Genomic DNA, 18137 nt, shown 5'->3' with positions numbered 1-18137 from the left:
ACCACCACCACCATCACCACTACCACCATCATCATCGCCATTACTACATCACCATCACCATCATCACCACAACCACCATCATTTTACTACCTGGAAAGAACAAGCATTATTTTGCTTGACTTTTGGGATCTATATTCCATGTCCCAGAGAACAGTAGGAAACCCCCATGTCAAGCACAGTTTAGGTTTACATACTTATTCTATTCAGTTTGAGCACATGATGCACAGGAACTGTGGTGCCCTGGGAGCAGGCAATCCCAACAGCAACCCTTCGTAATGGGCAGTAAGAGGCTCTGTCTTTCAGGAAAGAGTTGAGGTGTAGAATGTAGAGACTCTCTGGAGCACTGTGTATAAAGCATTCACCCATCAATAAAACAGCCTATGACCAATGAGCTGAGGCAGGAAGTAGGAGGCGGGAGTTCCTGCAGGGGGAGGGGCGAGGAATTCTGGGAAAGAGGCAGGCACATGGGAGATTTGTCCTGAATGCTGGAGGAGGCAGACCCATGAAAGTAAGAAGAAGGTAACCAGCCATGTGGAACTCATAGAATAAATGGGGCGATTTGCCAGAACTCTGGAGTAGATAGTCATATGAAGCCGAGGAGAGGTAACCAACCATATGTCAGGACACAGAGTAAAATAAACGGGTAATTAAGTTATGAGGTAGTCAGGGAACAAGCTGAAGCTATTGTCGTGAGCATTTGTTCATGTAGAAGTCTCGGAGTTGACTTGACTGCTGTCTTAGGGTTTTACTGCTGTGAACAGACACCATGACCAACGCAACTCTTATAAGGACAACATTTAATTGGGGCTGGCTTACAGGTTCATAGGTTTAGCCCATTATCATCGACGCAGGAACATGGCAGCATCTAGGCATGGAGGAGCTGAGAACTCTACTTCTTGTTCCAAAGGCAGACAGGAGAGAAGACTCACCTCCAGTCAGCTAGGATGAGGGTCTTAAAGCCCACACTCACAGTGACACACCTACTCCAACAAGGCCACACCTCCTAATAGTGTCACTTTCTGGGCCAAGCACATGTAAACCATCACAACCGTGCTTCTATAGCAGAAGTGGCAAGCCTGTGTTCTTGCTCCTTAATATGCAGTGTCCAGAACATGCCCCATTGTGTGTTGTTCTGCCCTGCCCAGGCACTGCCCCTAGGTTCCTTCCTATGAGGGAAGACTGCTTTCTACCACCTCTTTCTTAGATGTATTTATGGAGAGTTCTAGGGCTGTTGGGGAGCAAGGGGCCCTGACACTTTCCCTTTGAACACATTGATGATATTTTCGATAACAGGAACAAACTGGATCAGAGGTTTCTGCAAGTCCCTTTCTGATTGCTCTAAGTCTCTAGGTAAACTCCCTTATGCTAAATGTGAGACTTTTTAAGTTTCAGCTTGCCTATCAGTTGGTCACTGTCTTGACTAAACATAACAGAAAAGGTGAAAACTCCTTCAACATTAGCAGGTAACGTTGAGTGGAGCCTCGGCCTCTTGGCTACGGACTGTGAACCAAGACGACACACATGGCAAGTCTCTGCATCTTTTATATGCCACACCCAAGGAATCTTCCTCATTATCTGGTATGCAGTGCTGACAGCTCCTCAAAACCATTAGAGTAAAGGGTTTCCTCCTTTCAGAACCCAGCTTTGTGTGTGTGTGTGTGTGTGTGTGTGTGTGTGTGTGTCTACATGTGTATGTGTGTGTAGGTTTGTGTATTTGTGGTATAGATATGTATATGTGCATATATATGTGTGGTGTGCTTTGTGGTTTTTTTTTTTTTTGGTTCTTTTTTTTGAGCCGGGGACTGAACCCAGGGCCTTGCGCTTGCTAGGCAAGCGCTCTACCACTGAGCTAAATCCCCAACCCCGTGCTTTGTGTTTTTATGTTTGTGGTGTATATGTGTGTGTGTGTGTATGTGTGTGTGTGTGTGTGCCTGCATGTGTGTATATGTGTGTGGTGTGCTATGTGTGTGTGTGTATGTTTGTGGTATAGAAGTGTGTGTGTGTGTGTGTGTGTGTGTGTGTGTGTGTGTGTGTGTGTGGTGTGTGTGTATGCATGTGGTATGTTTTGTTCTGAAACAGATTTCCTCACTGAGCTGGAACCAACTCAACAGGAAAGCTAGGCTGGCTGACCAGCACCCCAGGTATCGATCGGCTGCCCGTCTCTGCCTCCCCAGCACTGGAATTGAAAGTGCCCACTGCACTCAGCTTTCTACATGGGTGCTAGGGATTTTACTCCCATCGTCCAAGGCTGGCTTTTCTTGCCTTAAACCTGCTAAACTGACCTTGAAAATGTTCAGAGATCTTGATACTTATGATACAACATTAACAAATCTCTACTTTAGCCAGGGATATCTTGACATACTCTCTGCCCCAAGACGTAATTCCTCTGGTGTGGCATGGCAGCCACATAAGTGCTTCCATTCTTTAAGCACATACCTTCACACACACAGGCTCTGGAGTTGACCTGGGGTTGACCTTTTGATAAAATGCAAGCAACTGAGGCAACAGCTCAGTGGCCAGTCCATATAGGACCTGAAAGCACAGTGTTAAATCTGCTGAACTCTGAGCCAGTCCCCATTATCTGTTCAAGGAATAACTAAGACCCTAGGCAGCAGACCAACCAGCTGGCTTAGGAAAGCAGGAGAGACCAGGAGCTGTTGCCTCAGCTCTGACTTGTCCCAGTGCAGCTAAAAAGTGCTTCAGAAACGCACAGCCAGGAACTGTCTGGAATCCACTACACCATATTGAAGTGTGAACTCAGAGCTCTTTACAGAGAAGTGTGTATGGGGGCACATGCTGGAAGGCACTCAGTGTGCTAAGCCAGCAATATGGTGTTGTATCTGCCTGGGGGTGACAGGGCATGTGAACCATGCCTGACTGTTTTTTTTGAAGGTCCACTATTTTTATTTTATGTGTGTGAGTGTCCTGTCTATGTTTATGTCTGTGTACTACGTGTGTAGAGTGCCCACAGAGGCCAGAAGAGGGCATTGGAATCTTTGAAATAAGAGTTACAGATACTTGTTAGCTGCCAGGAAGGTGCTGGGAACTGGACCCAGATCTTCTGGAAAATCAGTGTTCTTAACCTCTGAGCCTTCTCTTCAGGCTCTGTTTTGCTTTTACAAAATAAATCCTAGTTTAAGTACCACCCTAAAACAGACACCCATGCAAATCACCCTGGGTCACTTCTTTCTTTGCTGACACAGGAGACCTGCTGCAACTTCGCATCTAGACATGGAGTCCCTGATCCTCAGTTGGCTATGTGCACGTGTGTGCATGTTAATAGGAGCTGCATTTTGCTTTCATTAAAATGGCCTCTGGGCCTGAGTACGCTCCTTTGTAATTTTCATTGTCAACCACCAGGCTACAAACATGAGCCAAATCAAAAATTGCAGCCCCAAAATCGTGTTCAAACCAGTTATGAAGACAAGCAACAGTGTCACAGTAAAATGTGAGACTTAATTTGTGAACCCTTGAAGAGTCCATTTTGTCTCCACTCAGAAACTAGACCATGAACCATTTGCTATCCATAATAAGTGAAAAGTACTTTGCTTCTGCAGCTGATCTGCCTGTCTGAGTTGCTCTGGGGCTGGAGGCTGTACTATTTGGTTTGGCACCTCATGGTGAGAACAGTGGAAGGCTAGGTAAAGAAGCCTTTTGTTCTATCTCTGCAGGAGTTGCAAAGCTCTGGGTTAAAGTCTTAGGGAGGAAAAGGGGAGGGAGGCCTGCCTCTTCTCTTTGTTCTTAGGACTCTTAGGACTGACTTTCAGAGTGTGTGTTCACATGGTAAAAAGTCACTACGAGTTTGCACATAAATCCAGGTCATAACTTGAAAAAGAGGTTTATAGTAGAGATTGTCTATGTACATATCCACTAGGGAACAATTATCTGGCTAAACATTAACGTTTGTTACTATCTTACAGGCTGGTGGAAAGTTAAAGACCATAACTAAGCTGTCCTTGAAGTTTTATACAGATAGACCCAGTCAATATCTTACCTCCTATTTTTTGCACCTGTGGTCCTGTGGAGTATATCTTTTTTATAACCTTTGGTTAATGGTTTTTGTAACCCCCTTGGAATGTCCCCTAAGTTTTAGGAATCTGTTACTATCTCAGAAGCAATTAAGGAATTCTGTAATAAAAGGGATTTGAATGTCTTTGTCTCTGTTGCTATTCTGAACGATGGTGACCATAGTATCCTAGATGTTTCTGCAGAATAAATGCTCATTGTTTTTTTGCATAGTATCTGAGTCTGGGGTCTTCCTTCAGCATTTTTCAAACCCTTACACCCTCATGGATTTTGTCTTCTTGAAGGAAATAAATGAGTGTTGAGGTTTGATCTATTGCTATCTATTGCTAAATGTGGACCCCCAAGACCTAGTTGTCCCAGAGAGAGAGTCTACATGTAACATGCTAAGTGACCTTGCCCCCAAGTTATTTCTGGTTGGTAAATAAAGATGTCAACAGCTAATAGACAGAGACAGAGGTGGGGTTTAGGTTTCATGGGCTTGGGGTCAGAGAGGAACCACGAGGAGGAAGAAGGTGAGGAGAGGAGGAAGGAGAAGCTGCCATGGGTTAGGAGTCTAGAGAGCATGGTCCTTAGGGCTGCCCAATCAGAGCTAAGAGCAGCCCAGATGCAGCACAATAAGTAATAACTCGGGGCTATCAATAGGAAAGTAGATTCTAATAAACACAGAGGGTAGGAAAGCTGGCCAGCTTTTGTACTGTTTAAGGCTAATTGTAAATACAAAGGTTGTGAGTCTTTCATCTGGGAACTTAAATAGCTAATGTGGTGTCGAAATTCCGGACTTGGATTTAAATAATTTTTACAACAAATGAATAAAGGATGTGCTCCCTTACTTGGAGCCTAGTACTGCAGAGAAAGATGGAGCCAGGCGGAGGTGGGTGTTCCCCTCAGACTGGGAGCTAACAGATCCTCCTGGAATGGAGCGCTTGGCTCCTCTGTTTCTAGGAGCAGCTGATAATGAACTGCTGTTGGGAAGGACGGACTGAGTGGGCTTGGGGCTCAGAGTGAGCAAGGGGAGGGGAGGGGAGAGAAGACTTCACTCAGCATGGGCACAACATATGAGGAGTCAGGAGGTGAAGGGTAGTGCTGATTCCTGCTGTCCTGCTACACCTTCGTATTTACCGCAGTGCCTGGAAAAACTGCTCCGAACTATGTGGGGAGAAGACTTACCTTCACCACACTGCAGCTCAGCAAACTCGGAGGTAGAAGTGATTTTCACCAATAATATATATATATATATATATATATATATATATATATATATATATGTCCAAATATATGTCCAAAAAAGAAAGTGAGCATTCCAAACAGGAGCCCTGGCTCTAGATTTACAGCTCTCTTACTTGCACACACCCCTCCCCCTCCAAAGAGATACCCGACACTCATCCCACCTATGACACGAAACACAAGGATATATGCTGTTAGAGGCTACATGAGTGACTCCAGGAATCCTCCTTCCTGCAATGGCTCAGATGCTATCAGTCTTCTCAAAACCTTGAAGGATGAGGACCCAAGTTTGATCCCCAGAACCCACATGAAAAGCCAGGTGTGATAATAGGGACAGACATTCCCTGGTGCTTCTGGACAACAGCCTAACCTAATCACTGAGTCCCAGGCCCGAGAGAAACCCTGTCCCAAAGTGAAAAGGCAAGGTTATTGCATCTGAGGGGTGAGGTCTAAGGTTGAGCTCTAGCCTCCACACACATATCCACACACATCCGCACACACACAGACACTCTAATACATATATGCAAAGAACAGAGCCACAGGCCATCCCTGTTCTAGGATCCAGTCTGCCCTGTCCTAGCAGCCACGATGCTGTCAAGTCTGTCTGCCTCAAGTGTCGCCTACCTCCCCCTCATGCTCCACTCTGGTTCTCTGTGGGCTTCGTTCCCACTCTGTGAGGTCTTTAGGGATAGGACAACATCTGTCTCATCCACACCTGCCTACATGTCCTGGTAAGGCAGACATTAAGAAGGTGTTTGGTGAGCTAACCTGGCCTGCAGCCCGGCTCCATCACACTCTCTATGAGTGGTTTTAAAACCTGCAACCTGGTTGTCACTGCGGTAGCTCTGGGAGTCATGCCAGCTCTGAACCTCTTCTGCACGGAGCAGGGGCTCCCTGGGATCTGCTCTCACCCACACACCTCCTAGGATCCAGCTTCTCCATCTGCTTAGAATGTTCCATACCTCCCTTGGCATCCAGGAACCATCTGTTTGTCCAGCCTCGATTCCTCTTGGCTTTTCCCCTGTGCCCTGGGGCATGCACCCCTGGGACTCTTCTTCCTGGCCCCGCTCATGCACTCCCTCTCTGGCTCACTCCCCAGCCTTTGAGCTCTGAGAGGAAAAGCTCTCTGATCACTGCTTCCCAGTGTCTCTCCTTGATACACAAGAACCCTTTTCAGACTGGACTGATGAATATCTAGTTGCAAACACTGAAATTTGTCCCTGCAAGGTGGACGCCGTTCCTGCAGCAACCTGTGCCTACTTATGCACTCAGCTCGAAAGCTGAAGACACGGGATATGGGATGGCCCTTGTCTCTGAGTGCTGTTTTGGAAGCCTAGAACTACAAAAGCTGAGAAGAGCTGCCGTCGCCTCTCTGTCCCTTCTCTCTTTCCCCATCTTCCTTTTTGGCGGCGGCCAGGGGTAGAAGGTCTTGTCCGTGCTTGCTTTTGAAAGCGGGTCACTAGGGCTGGAGTTTCTGGAAGGCTCACTGACAAGGCTGCAAAGGCTCCATCTGTTCCATTTTGGATTCTGCTGACCCTGGTACTCCTGGGTCTGAGATGCCATCTTCCTGTTCCAGGGACCCTGCCCCCAGTTGGTTCTGATTGGTAAATAAAGATGCCCGAGGCCAATGGCTGGGCATGGCAGACAGAGGCAGGACTTAGGATTCCTGGACTAGGGACAGAGAGAAAGGAGAGGAAGGAGATCCGCCATGACCAGGAGAGGAGGGAGGCCAGGCCTGAGAAGGTGAGAGGCAGAGAGCACAGCCACCATGCAGGACATCTTTTCAAAGATGGCTGCCCAACTGGGTCCAGGTCAGCAAAGATGAAATATAGACTTTAGTAATAACCCCAGGAACATCAGAGGGAGGTGGATGAGCCACGTAGAGATTAGGAAGTAGCCTGGCTATTGAGCTGCCTTAGGCATTTCAAAATATAAAGTCTGTGTGTGCCTTTCATTCAGAAACCCAGAACATTGGGCCGTGTAGGGAGAAACACCACCAGTGCCAAGATCAATTTGAGTATTTAATTGGGTAATGCTGCAGAGCCTTCCCTGAGTCCTGGCTATCTGCTGGGACATCCTAGCCGTCAGTGAGAAGGAGAGAACCCTCAGCTGGGACACATGACACCTGGGGTTAGAGAGGGCTCACTGGGAGGCCCACAGCAAGAACAGAAAGCCCAAGTTGGTGGGCCTGTGACTCGCCCACTTCTATTTCCTGATGCCTGTATCTGAGTGTGAGGCACCTGGCCAATGCTCTAGAACAATGTCCGAAACCTCCAGGACTGGGAGCTCATTTCTCCAAGACGAATGCCCTCATGGTGCTGTGGTGCTCAGCTCTCCCACAACGCACAAAGTACAGACTACCTAGCCCGCTGGAGCCCACAGAGGAGACCTCAGTGGATTCTCCTTCCTCAAGTCCGTGCACTGAGCTGCAGACACCAGGGCCCTGCAGACACCAGGGCGCTCGCGTGTGTAAGCCTCCGTTTATTAACAGCCCAGCTCTGAGAATGTAGTGCATGCACGGAGCCTTCCCTCGGGAGTGGAGCAGAAGCAGAACTCAGATACTGAAGCAGCCATCTGTTCTATGTGGCCAAGTGACTCTTGGATCCTCTGCTCAGTCAGGCCTGTAGCATTTACATGGGGGTGCACATGTGTCTAAGTGTGTGTGTGTGGAAACCAGAGGTGGACACTGGGGTGTCTTCCTCAGTCTCATCACTTCATGTGCTAAGGCACGGTCTCTCACTGAGTCCCTTGCTTGCTGACTTGCATTAGGGATCCCCCCCATCTCTGCCTCTAGGTTTCCATGTCTGCCTTGCTTTTACATGTGTGCTATAGACACGGACTCTAGTTACTGGCTGAGCCATGTTCCCAGCCCTGGATCAGGACATTTTGGAAAGCTGCCAGCTAAGAATAGCCAATTAGTCACCGGCTAGCAGCACATGGCCTCCTGAACATGACTTAGAATGGCAACTTTCGGTCCACCCAGACCCATTGAATCAGATGTCCTGACACAAGGACCCAGAGACTTAGCTCTCTGCTCAACGCTAGGTGCCACACACCCGCTTCCCTTTGCACCCCTCACCCCCAGCTTTTGCTCAGGAGTGAGAAGCTTTGCGTTTCCTGAAATCCCCAGAGAAGCTGTTTCACCATCCAGCCTCTTTCTCGAGGCCACAGGTCTCTGCTTGGCTCCTGTTCCCTCAGATCTCTGCTAGTGCTCTCTGCCAAGAGACCCATCTCGGCATCAGCTAAGGCTTCCTCTAGCATCAATTTTGATTAAAGCACAAAGATGAAAGATGGGATTCTAGTATTTTTCCACAACCTGTGCATCCTAGACTGTTTAAAACCCTCCCCATCTGCGTCATGACAAAGGTGACCTCCTCAGGCTCTTCTGGCTCTCCTGGCTACCTCCCCTCACCCCAGTGGGGTGTTCATGCTTCCCCAGATACTGTGAGCATCCTCATCTAGCCACAGAACTTCTACAGCCCATGCTTAGAAAAGACCGCATTGGGGTGGGATAATCTTTGAGATATAAACTGGGCAAGGTGTAAGTCAGCTTTGTCTTCCAATCATCTGCTTCTCCCCATTGTTCTCAGGCAACTTGCAGTGAGCCAAATTCTTTTTTATGACTCTTTTTTTTTTTTTGGTTCTTTTTTTCGGAGCTGGGGACCGAACCCAGGGCCTTGCGCTTCCTAGGTAAGCGCTCTACCACTGAGCTAAATCCCCAGCCCCCTTTATGACTCTTTTAAATGTTTTTTTTATCATTACTTATATATATATATAAATATAAACATAAATATATATATGTTTGTATCTGTGTGTATGTGTGTATCTGTATGTTTGTGTGTGTATGTGTGTATCTGTGTGTTTGTGTGTGTATGTGCATATATGTGTGTATGTATGTATGTGTGTATATGTATGTGTGTATGTGTGTATGTGTGTATGTTTGCATGTATGTGTGTATGTGTGTTTGTGTGTGTTTGTATGTGTATGTGTGTATGTTTGCATGTATGTGTGTATGTGTGTTTGTGTGTTTATGTGTGTATGTGTATGTGTTTGTGTGTATGTTTGTGTATGTGTATGTATGTATGTATGTGTGTATGTATGTGTGTATGTGGTGTATGTTTGTGTGTGTTTGTATGTGTATTTGTGTATGTTTGTGTGTGTATGTGTGTATGTGTATGTTTGTATGTGTATGTTTGTGTATGTGTGTGTATGTATGTATGTGTATGTGTATGTGTGTGTATGTTTGTATGTGTATGTGTATGTTTGTATGTGTATGTGTGTATGTGTGTTTGTGTGTGTATGTGTGTATGTGTATGTTTGTATGTGTATGTTTGTGTATGTGTGTGTATGTATGTATGTGTATGTGTATGTGTGTGTATGTTTGTATGTGTATGTGTATGTTTGTATGTGTATGTGTGTATGTGTGTTTGTGTGTGTATGTGTGTATGTGTATGTTTGTATGTGTATGTTTGTGTATGTGTGTGTATGTATGTATGTGTATGTGTATGTGTGTGTATGTTTGTATGTGTATGTGTATGTTTGTATGTGTATGTGTGTATGTGTGTTTGTGTGTGTATGTGTGTATGTGTATGTTTGTGTGTGTATGTGTGTATGTGTATGTTTGTGTGTGTATGTGTGTATGTGTATGTGTTTGTGTGTGTGTGTGTGTGTGTGTGTGTGTGTGTGTGTGTGTGTGTGTATGCTGGTACCCACAGGGGCCAGAAGAGGGCACTGGATTCATTGGAACTGAAGGTACAGATGGTTGTGAGCTGTCCAGTGTGGGTGTCTAGGAACTAAACTCCAGTTCTCTGCAAGAGCAACAAGCACCTTTAGCCACTAACCCACATCTCCATTTTCTTTATTGTGCGTGGAGGCAGCCAGCATAGAGGGTGGGGTGGTTCAGGTACATGCATATCATGTCCTACAAGTGGAGATCAGAGGACAACTCCTAGGTTGTCCATTCCTCTCTCCAACATGTGAGTCCTGGGGCCTGAATTCAGGTTGTCAGGCTTAGGGCAAATGCCTTTCCCTCCTGAGCCATCTCACCAGCCTACTTTCTAGACTTTTCCTGGATGCTTGCACAGGAAGCCAGTCAACTGGAGCCCAGGCCTTGGGACTTTGTTTCTCTTTGACTAATCTTTCCCTGTAGTCTTTCTGTCTTGCTTCCTCTGACCTTGCCACCACCTTGAGTTTAACACTGCTCTGTGTTTTTCAGCCCAACAGTTTAAGTTGTGCTAGCTAGGCTATCCCTGCTCCCAAGTGTCAGCAGTCAATCCTGTCCTCAGGTGGACTGTCCCTACTGCCTGTGTTTGGGATGGTGCCATGCTACCTTTGAGGTTCGGGGACTCTTTCGGTGTGCATGGTTGATGGGAACCAGAGGGAGCATTTGTCTTGTCTCCTAATTATAGGCTGATACACTCAGGACCACTTAACTATCAAATGCCTCCTTTCCTGGATGCCTGCTCTTCCCCATGACTCAGGGCATTATATCTTCCTGCCTGTGGGGATTTCTTGGGTCCCACTCACAGTTCCTAAATCTATTTGCTTCCTGTCTTGGCAGCTGTTCAGGATTGCTTGCTGCATTAAGCATCTCCCCAGCCATTTCTGGCTGGCTCAGAAGCTGTTGCCTTAAGTCAGCACGGAAGACCCTGTGGGTTCTGGGTTCTTGTCCCCAGACCCCGAAAGGGCACGGGAGGCTGGTCCTGGGGCTCCGTGCAAACGCCATCAGAGCCCTTTCCTCTCGCATTTGTGTCCTGCCTTACAGGTCGATTCTTAAAGGATTCCAGCTCTAACTGTGTGACAATATGCCAACACAATGGCATATTTCTCAGATAAAATTAGGTTCCAATAAAGACTGCTTTATTCAGTGTCCAACTGCTTTTCTCCCTGGGCTCAGTGATGTTCTTTATCTTGTGACCCCTAAGGGCAACTTCAGGCAGGCTCCAGATTTGAAATGGGTTGTTGTGGGATTTTGCAACTGTCTTCCCTCCCTCCCTCCCTCCCTCCCTCCCTCCTTTTCTTCCTTCCTTGCTTTTTTGTGTTTTTACAAATTGATACAAACTGGAGTCATCTGGGAAGAGGGAACCTCAACGAGAGAATTTCCTGCATCAGATTGGCCTGTACGTTGTGCTACTCCATGGGCTTGTAGTCCTGGGTGCTGTAAGAAAGCAGGCTGAGCAAGCCTTGGAGGGCGAGCCAGTAAGCAGCACCCTGCATGGCCTCCGCTTCAGTTCCCGCCTTGAACTTCTGCCCTGGATTTTCTCAATGATGTAGTGTGATAAAGACACCCAAGACAAACCAATTGTTTCCTTCCCCTCTCTGGTTGTTTTCGGTCAGTGTTTTATCACAGCAGCAGAGATGCCGCCTAGGACAGCAACCTTAAGGGGTCATATAATGGATGGATGGGTATGGTTGGAGGAAGGTGGTGAGGCCAGAAGGGAACGCCTATGACTTCTCGCTTTTGTTCAACCCCAGGCAGGAACTGGTGACAAACAGCTTTCCAGGGTCAATAGTGTCATGCCAGCCAACAGTCTTTCTTGGGTGTTTCAGGCAAGACAGATTAAGACAGCCCTTGGATGCAGCCCATGTTGGACACAGAGCAACCACGGGTATGATAATATGAAACCCTGTGGGTCATACCAACAGCTCTCAGGAAGGGCCCAGGGGGCCTGCCGTATGGTGAGGTGTGGGTCGTCATTCTGTGGGAGATGATGTGGTTTGTTAACTATGCACCCTGCCTTGTTGTCAGACGCTCAAACTCATTCTATCATTCACCTGAGGGAAGATGTGTGGAAATCAGAAAGAGGTTAAAGGCAGTGAGCTGCCCCAAGCATCTGGTTCCCACCACCTCCGTCCTTGACCTCAGTACGCTTCACTCTCCTTGCCAGAGTGAAGGTTCTGCTTCCATTTCTATGCCTCCAAGACCACCATGGCTCTTTCTACCAGATGCTACCTGTTCCCTATGATGTAGACATGGGCTGCTAGGGTGGAGGTGTGGAGGTGAAGAGTGGAGGCTTTATCACAGAAGGCAGAGAGAATTCTGACCTTGACCTCGGGACAGAGCAGGTGCATTTACTGTGGTGTCTCACCCTTGGCCCCTCCCGCTGCCCACCAGCGCTGGCTTCCAGGGTCAACTCGGCTGCCTGGCACTTGGGGAACAGCCCCAGGTGAGTGATTATCGGTCTAGGAGTCCCTACCTGTATCTCTGTTTCACAGACTGCTTCTCTGTGGACTTGCACACGTGACCTGCGTAGTACAATGGGAAGAACAGAAAGTTCCAGTTGGTGGCAAACCACGTCAGGGTGAAGGGTGCGTCGAAGGTCTTGAAAGTCAGCCTGGCGAGCTGCGTGGACCCCGACCAGGAGGCACACACGCAGAACACGACAGCCACTCCCCAGAAGACCTTTCTGAGCTGCTCCTGAGAACATGTCCAGTGGTGCCGGCTGGTCCTCCCGCCAGCCTCCGTCCCAGCTGGCGCCTGGGCCTCTGCAGGGCCCGGGGGCTCCCGGGGGCGCTCCTCCCCTGAAGAAGAGAAGGGGTGTTAGCTGGGTCTTCAGACTTCTGGCTGAACTCATAGTTGGATCCCTGGCAACCACGCGGGGGCAGGAAGGCAGGCAATGCTCTGGGCTACATCTGGAAGATGTATGCTAGCTAGGTTTCCTACCCCTGAGGACACTGGACCACAGGGAGTGACCCCCAGGTCAGGCTCCATCAGCAGCCTTCAGCATTGCTCTGGGGGACTTTTAGAATGGCAAACTCTTGGGGCTGGGGATTTAGCTCAGTGGTAGAGCGCTTACCTAGGAAGCGCAAGGCCCTGGGTTCGGTCCCCAGCTCCGAAAAAAAGAACAAAAAAAAAAAAAAAAAGAATGGCAAACTCTTGGGCTCCAGACCCAGACCCTTGAACTGGACCTGACGTCAACAGGTGATGTGCATGGTGAGTTTGAGGAACATATTTCCAGAATGTGGAGAAACTGAAACACGAGGTCTTATATGTCCCAGTGTGCCACCAAACTTGCTATGGAGTTGAAGATGACCTTGAACTTCCAATGCCTCTACTTGTTCCTTCCTGGTTCAAGGATTACAGCTGTGTGCCACCACATCCAGTTTATGAAAGAGTAGGGCTTGAACCCAAGGCTTCATGCATGCTAGGCAAGCACTCTACTAACTGAGCTACATCCCCCAGCCTGACATATTTGTGGTGTTGGGAATGCAAACCCAGGGCCTTGGAATGCCAGGCAAGTTCCTAACATTTAGCCACAACCCCAGCATTCACCATCACTTTGAGTGTTGAAGAAGCCTTTCACCAAGGTATCTAGACTGGCCATGGATTTACTGTAGCTTGCGCTGGTCTTGATCTTAAGGTTCTGTTACTTCAGCTTTCCCAGTATTAGGATAACATATGTGCACCACCAGGTCTGGCTTTTCACTTCATGTATGTCAGCTGACATGTTACATGTTACATGATATATGTTGCATGACATATGTTACATGTTGCTGGGTTGCAATATGGCGTAGGGATTCCTCATGGAGGGGGTGAAGAACTTCAATGTCTACAATGTCTTTGATTGATGTTCCTTTCTGCCTGGCTCTGAGAAGCAGGTGATTCTCCTCTTATTCCACATATCACACCCAAATGAACATTCCACTCTACCCAGCTTCTTGCAGATGGCCATCAGCCTCACCTTCAAGCTTCCCCTCAGAGCCTTAAGCTCTGGGCAGCTACTGTGACAAAGTCCATAGACACAGAAAGCGTGCCACTTGGAGAAGTCAGTCTGCAGCCCTCAACTGGGCTGTACCAGCCCATGTTCTCCAAGACCCTGAGAAGGTAAGAGAGCTGGTGTCGCGTGTGAGGGCGTGGGCAGATGAAGACATATAGAACTTGCCTTTCATGGCATCTCCCCAGTACTTGGCTGAATGGAGAAACACATTTGCCTAGAGGCCCTAGTCACAACAGGGGTGCAGGATGTGGGCGCCAAACATACTGGGCTTAACGCTCTCTGTATTTTGATTAACCTCAACAGTCATTTAAACAGTTTCAATTGAACGAAAGTGCATGCTTTCTGAAACATACTTCTATGGGGCAAATCCCAACTCAAGGTGGTGACTCAGTGAGACCATAGCTAGCCCAAGCCAAACTCTCCTGTGTTTTAGTGATATGCAGCTTGGACTAGGATATAACTCAGTTAGAGCTTAGCATGCACAAAGCTCTGGGTACCATCTTCAACACTGCATAAACTGAACCATGGTGGTGCACACCTGTAATACAAGCACTCGGTAGCTAGAGGAGGAGGAGGAGCAGAAGCTCATTCTTGGCCACACAGTGAATCTAAAGCCAGACTGGGATGGATATATACCCTCGGGTTTCTGACATGGCCATTTCTAAGTTGGAAGACCCCAGGGAAACCATGGCCATGATGCCTAGTCAAGTTTCCATGTGGTTCTGCAAGTGCCCTAGGGTGGAGAGGGACACAAGAGTGTGACAAGAACAGGCCTGGCCTCTTGCTTCAGGCCTTCCCACCAGTGTTTGCTGACTTGAATTACAGTGGATTTTCAAAAGGTAGAGTGAATCCACTTCCAGCAGAAGTGTGACAGATTCAATTTCCACTGACTGCCTGTCGGACTTGCTCAGCCCCTGCAGCTCTGTGCTGCTCAAGCTCTCGGAGTATCCCTGTCTCTGCTATGAGCTCATGTTTTAAAAAGCGGTAGAAATAAAGACAACATCTGTTTAGGAGTGAAGCTCATGGTAAGACTCTGGGGATTCACCGAGGAGTCTAGCGTACGTCTTCAACCACGACTTTTATTAATGAAAGTGCAGAGGTCGTGTTTGATTGGATTTGGAGAAACCCAGGGCACAGCTGAGGCACACTATGGGTGTTCTCTGTGGGGAAGTTTTCAGAGAGGGTTAAGTGAAGGAGGAAGCCCATCCTGAGTGGGTGGCACCACTCCACGGGTTGGGGACTTGGGCTGAGTGGAAGAGGAAACCAAAGAAAGCCAGTCCTGAGCAGTGTCACACCTTGGCCACTGTACCTTTCCCACTGTGGTGGTCCGTGTCCCCAAACAGAACTAAAATAGATCCTCCTTCCTTAACTTGCTTCTTGACACTATCCCAGCAACAACGAGAAAGGTAGTCAATACGGTGTGGTGAGCTCACCAACACGGGGGGCCAAGCTGTGATGCTGAGAAGCTGTGTGAACAGACGGAATGCCACCAACTCACACAAGTGCAGGTGTGTGAGCACATGTGTGTGCATGTGTGTATGTGTGCATTGTGTATATGCATATGTGTGAGCACATGTGCGTGCATGTGTGTATGTGTATGCATGCATGTGTGAGTGTGCATTTGTGTGTGTGAGCATGTGTGTCTGTGTCCATTGTGTATATGCATATGTGTGTGCACATGTGTGTGCACATGTGTGTACGTGCATGCATATGTGTGTGCGTGTGTATGTCTGTGTATGTGTGTGTAAGCCAGGGGTTGACATCAGTATCTACCTCAATTATTCTCTACCTTAGTTCTCAGACTGAGTCTCTTACAGAACCTGGAACCCACTGACTCAACAAGGCTGACTGACATACTGATCTTCCTGTTTCTGTCTCCTCAACACAGGGCTTACAGTTGTATGAGACTGCATCTGCCTGTGTTTTATTTCACAAACCTTCCACCCTCCCCCGCCCCCCATGTTCTGTGCTGCTAACTTTGCTTGGAGCCTCTCCAAGCCTCTCCAAGCTTTCTCTAGCTCTGCAGTCTCTCCACGTCCTGCTCACCAAGGGAGCATTACCAACAGCAAATGAAACGAAGACACTCAACAACAACCCAGCGCGATGATATAACTAAAGACAACAGCACTAAGTTAGGACTGTGTTTCCCAAGGGTAGCATAGGCATCGGCATGCTAGCTAAATGGCTCTGTGGCTGAGCAAGTCTAGAGAATGCTGAAGAGAGGGGTTGTAGGAATATCCAAGGTTCACAGGCAAGGTGAGTCCCCTTGCTTGTCAGAGATGTGACACTTGTGCTGGGGACTAGGGTGCCTTGGAGCACACTTCGAGCAACATGGACCTATACTCATAAAGAACAGTAGACAAGGAGGTCATCACCTCATTTCTTTGCCCTGAGCCTTGACATCTTGATTATGCTAATTCCCTTACTGTGCATATGTGTATGTATGTTTGTATGTGTGTGTTATGTGCAGATGTATGTATGAGAGTTCTCCTGTGCGTGTATGTGGGCATGCTGTGTGTACATGTGTGAATGAGAGTTCTGTGTGTGTATGTGTATGTGTGTATGCATGCTGCATGCTATGTGCACATGTATGAATGAGAGTTCTCCTGTGTGTGTGTGTGTGTGTGTGTGTGTGTGTGTGTGTATGTGGGCACCTGTGTGCTCCTGTGTGTGGAGGCTGGGCATCAACTTTGGGTGTCACTTCTCAGATATAGCTCATCTTGCTTCTGAGCCAGGGTCTCTCAGTGACCTGCAGCTCACTGATTATGCGAGGTTGGCTGGTCAGTGAGGCCCAAGGATCTGCCTGACTCTGACTTGTTGGGATTACAAGTATCTTTCATCATGTTGATCTTTTTATTTTTATTATTTTTTACGTATGTATGTATGTATGTATGTATGTATGTGTGCTATGTGCACGTGTGAGAGTTCTCCTTTGTGTATGTATGTGTTTGCATGTCTGTATGTGTGTGTGTGTGCTATGTGCAAATGTGTGTGAGAGTTCTCCTGTGTGTGCACACGCATGCGTATATGTGTATGTGTGTATGTGTGCGTGCTATATGCACACGTGTGAATGAGAGTTCTGTGTATGTGTGTGTGCATGTGAGCATGTATGCAGAGGCCCAACATTGACTCTGTGTGTCTTTCTTGGTTGTACTCCACCTGGTGTATTGAGGTGGGATCTCTCACTGAGCCTGGAGCTCACCCATTCTGTTACTTTGGCTAGCCAGCTTGCTCTGACAGTTCCTGTCTCTGTTTCCCATGTTCCAGAACTATAGGTGAGCCACCACACCCACCCAACTTTTGTGTGTGTCCTGGGATCTGAACCCTGGTCCACACGTTTGCATGGCAAGTACTTTACCAATGGAAATGTCTCCCTGGGCCCCACTTTTAAACATGGGGATTGAACTCCTGTCCTTATGACTTGCCAACTGATGTGTCTTTCCAGCTCCTACACAACTTACTCCCAACACTTCCTACCACTGTGAATAAAAGTAAATTGCCTATCTTTATGTGTGAAAATGCCAAGAGGTGGAAGGGAGAGCAATCCGTGGTCACCACAGAGTCAGAGATGCCACTGCCCACACGTGGCTGCATTTCCTGCATTTCCTGTCTGAGCAGTAAACAGGGATCTCTCCAGGCCTGTGCCTCTGCTGCCCATCGGCACGTCCACATGGCGGACATGAGGCTACATCATGTTTCTATCCGGCACTTAACCAAATGCACCACAGCATGGACTTTCTCCTGACCATGGGGTTGTGTCCCGCGTCCCGTGAGCGGATCAATCATCAGGGAGTCAGGGAGTCAGTGAGAAGCACTGAGGCTCAGTCCAGAGCACTGAGTGGTCTGTGATCACTGTACCCGAGAGAGACAATTACAGAACATACATGTGCAAAACTGATTATAGAACAGGTATGTGCAAGGTGGCACTTCTCAAGTATCACACCTGGGCATGGTAGGGACCCTGAAGCCTCACACAAGATTGACAACATAGAAGATATAGGAGATCAAGGATAACTGTGTTTTGCCTTAGGACATTGAGCAAGATGATGAGCTCTGAAATCCGCTGTCACTTGTCACCTGTGATGTTTAGCCATGCCCTGGGAGGAAGTGTCAGACAACCCTGTTTCACAAAGGAAGAGTAGGAAAAGGAGCCGACTTAGCTGAAGGACG

General features: G+C 47.8%; 1 protein-coding gene across 2 annotated transcripts in view; it reads right to left on the bottom strand.

Moving 5' to 3' along the window:
- Positions 1-18137, bottom strand: part of Slc35f3 (solute carrier family 35, member F3) — a 270090-nt gene that overhangs the window by 68058 nt on the left and 183895 nt on the right. For both annotated transcript variants that reach the window (NM_001431967.1, NM_001431968.1), the window contains 1 exon segment: positions 12447-12771. In NM_001431967.1, the coding sequence (NP_001418896.1) occupies positions 12447-12771 (325 nt within the window).

The sequence above is a fragment of the Rattus norvegicus genome, chromosome 19 (assembly GCF_021556685.1).
Source record: "Rattus norvegicus strain SHRSP/BbbUtx chromosome 19, alternate assembly SHRSP_T2T, whole genome shotgun sequence".
Lineage (NCBI taxonomy): Eukaryota > Metazoa > Chordata > Mammalia > Rodentia > Muridae > Rattus > Rattus norvegicus.
The sequence above is the reverse complement of the archived record's forward strand: the minus strand, read 5'-3'. Positions and strand labels throughout refer to the sequence as shown.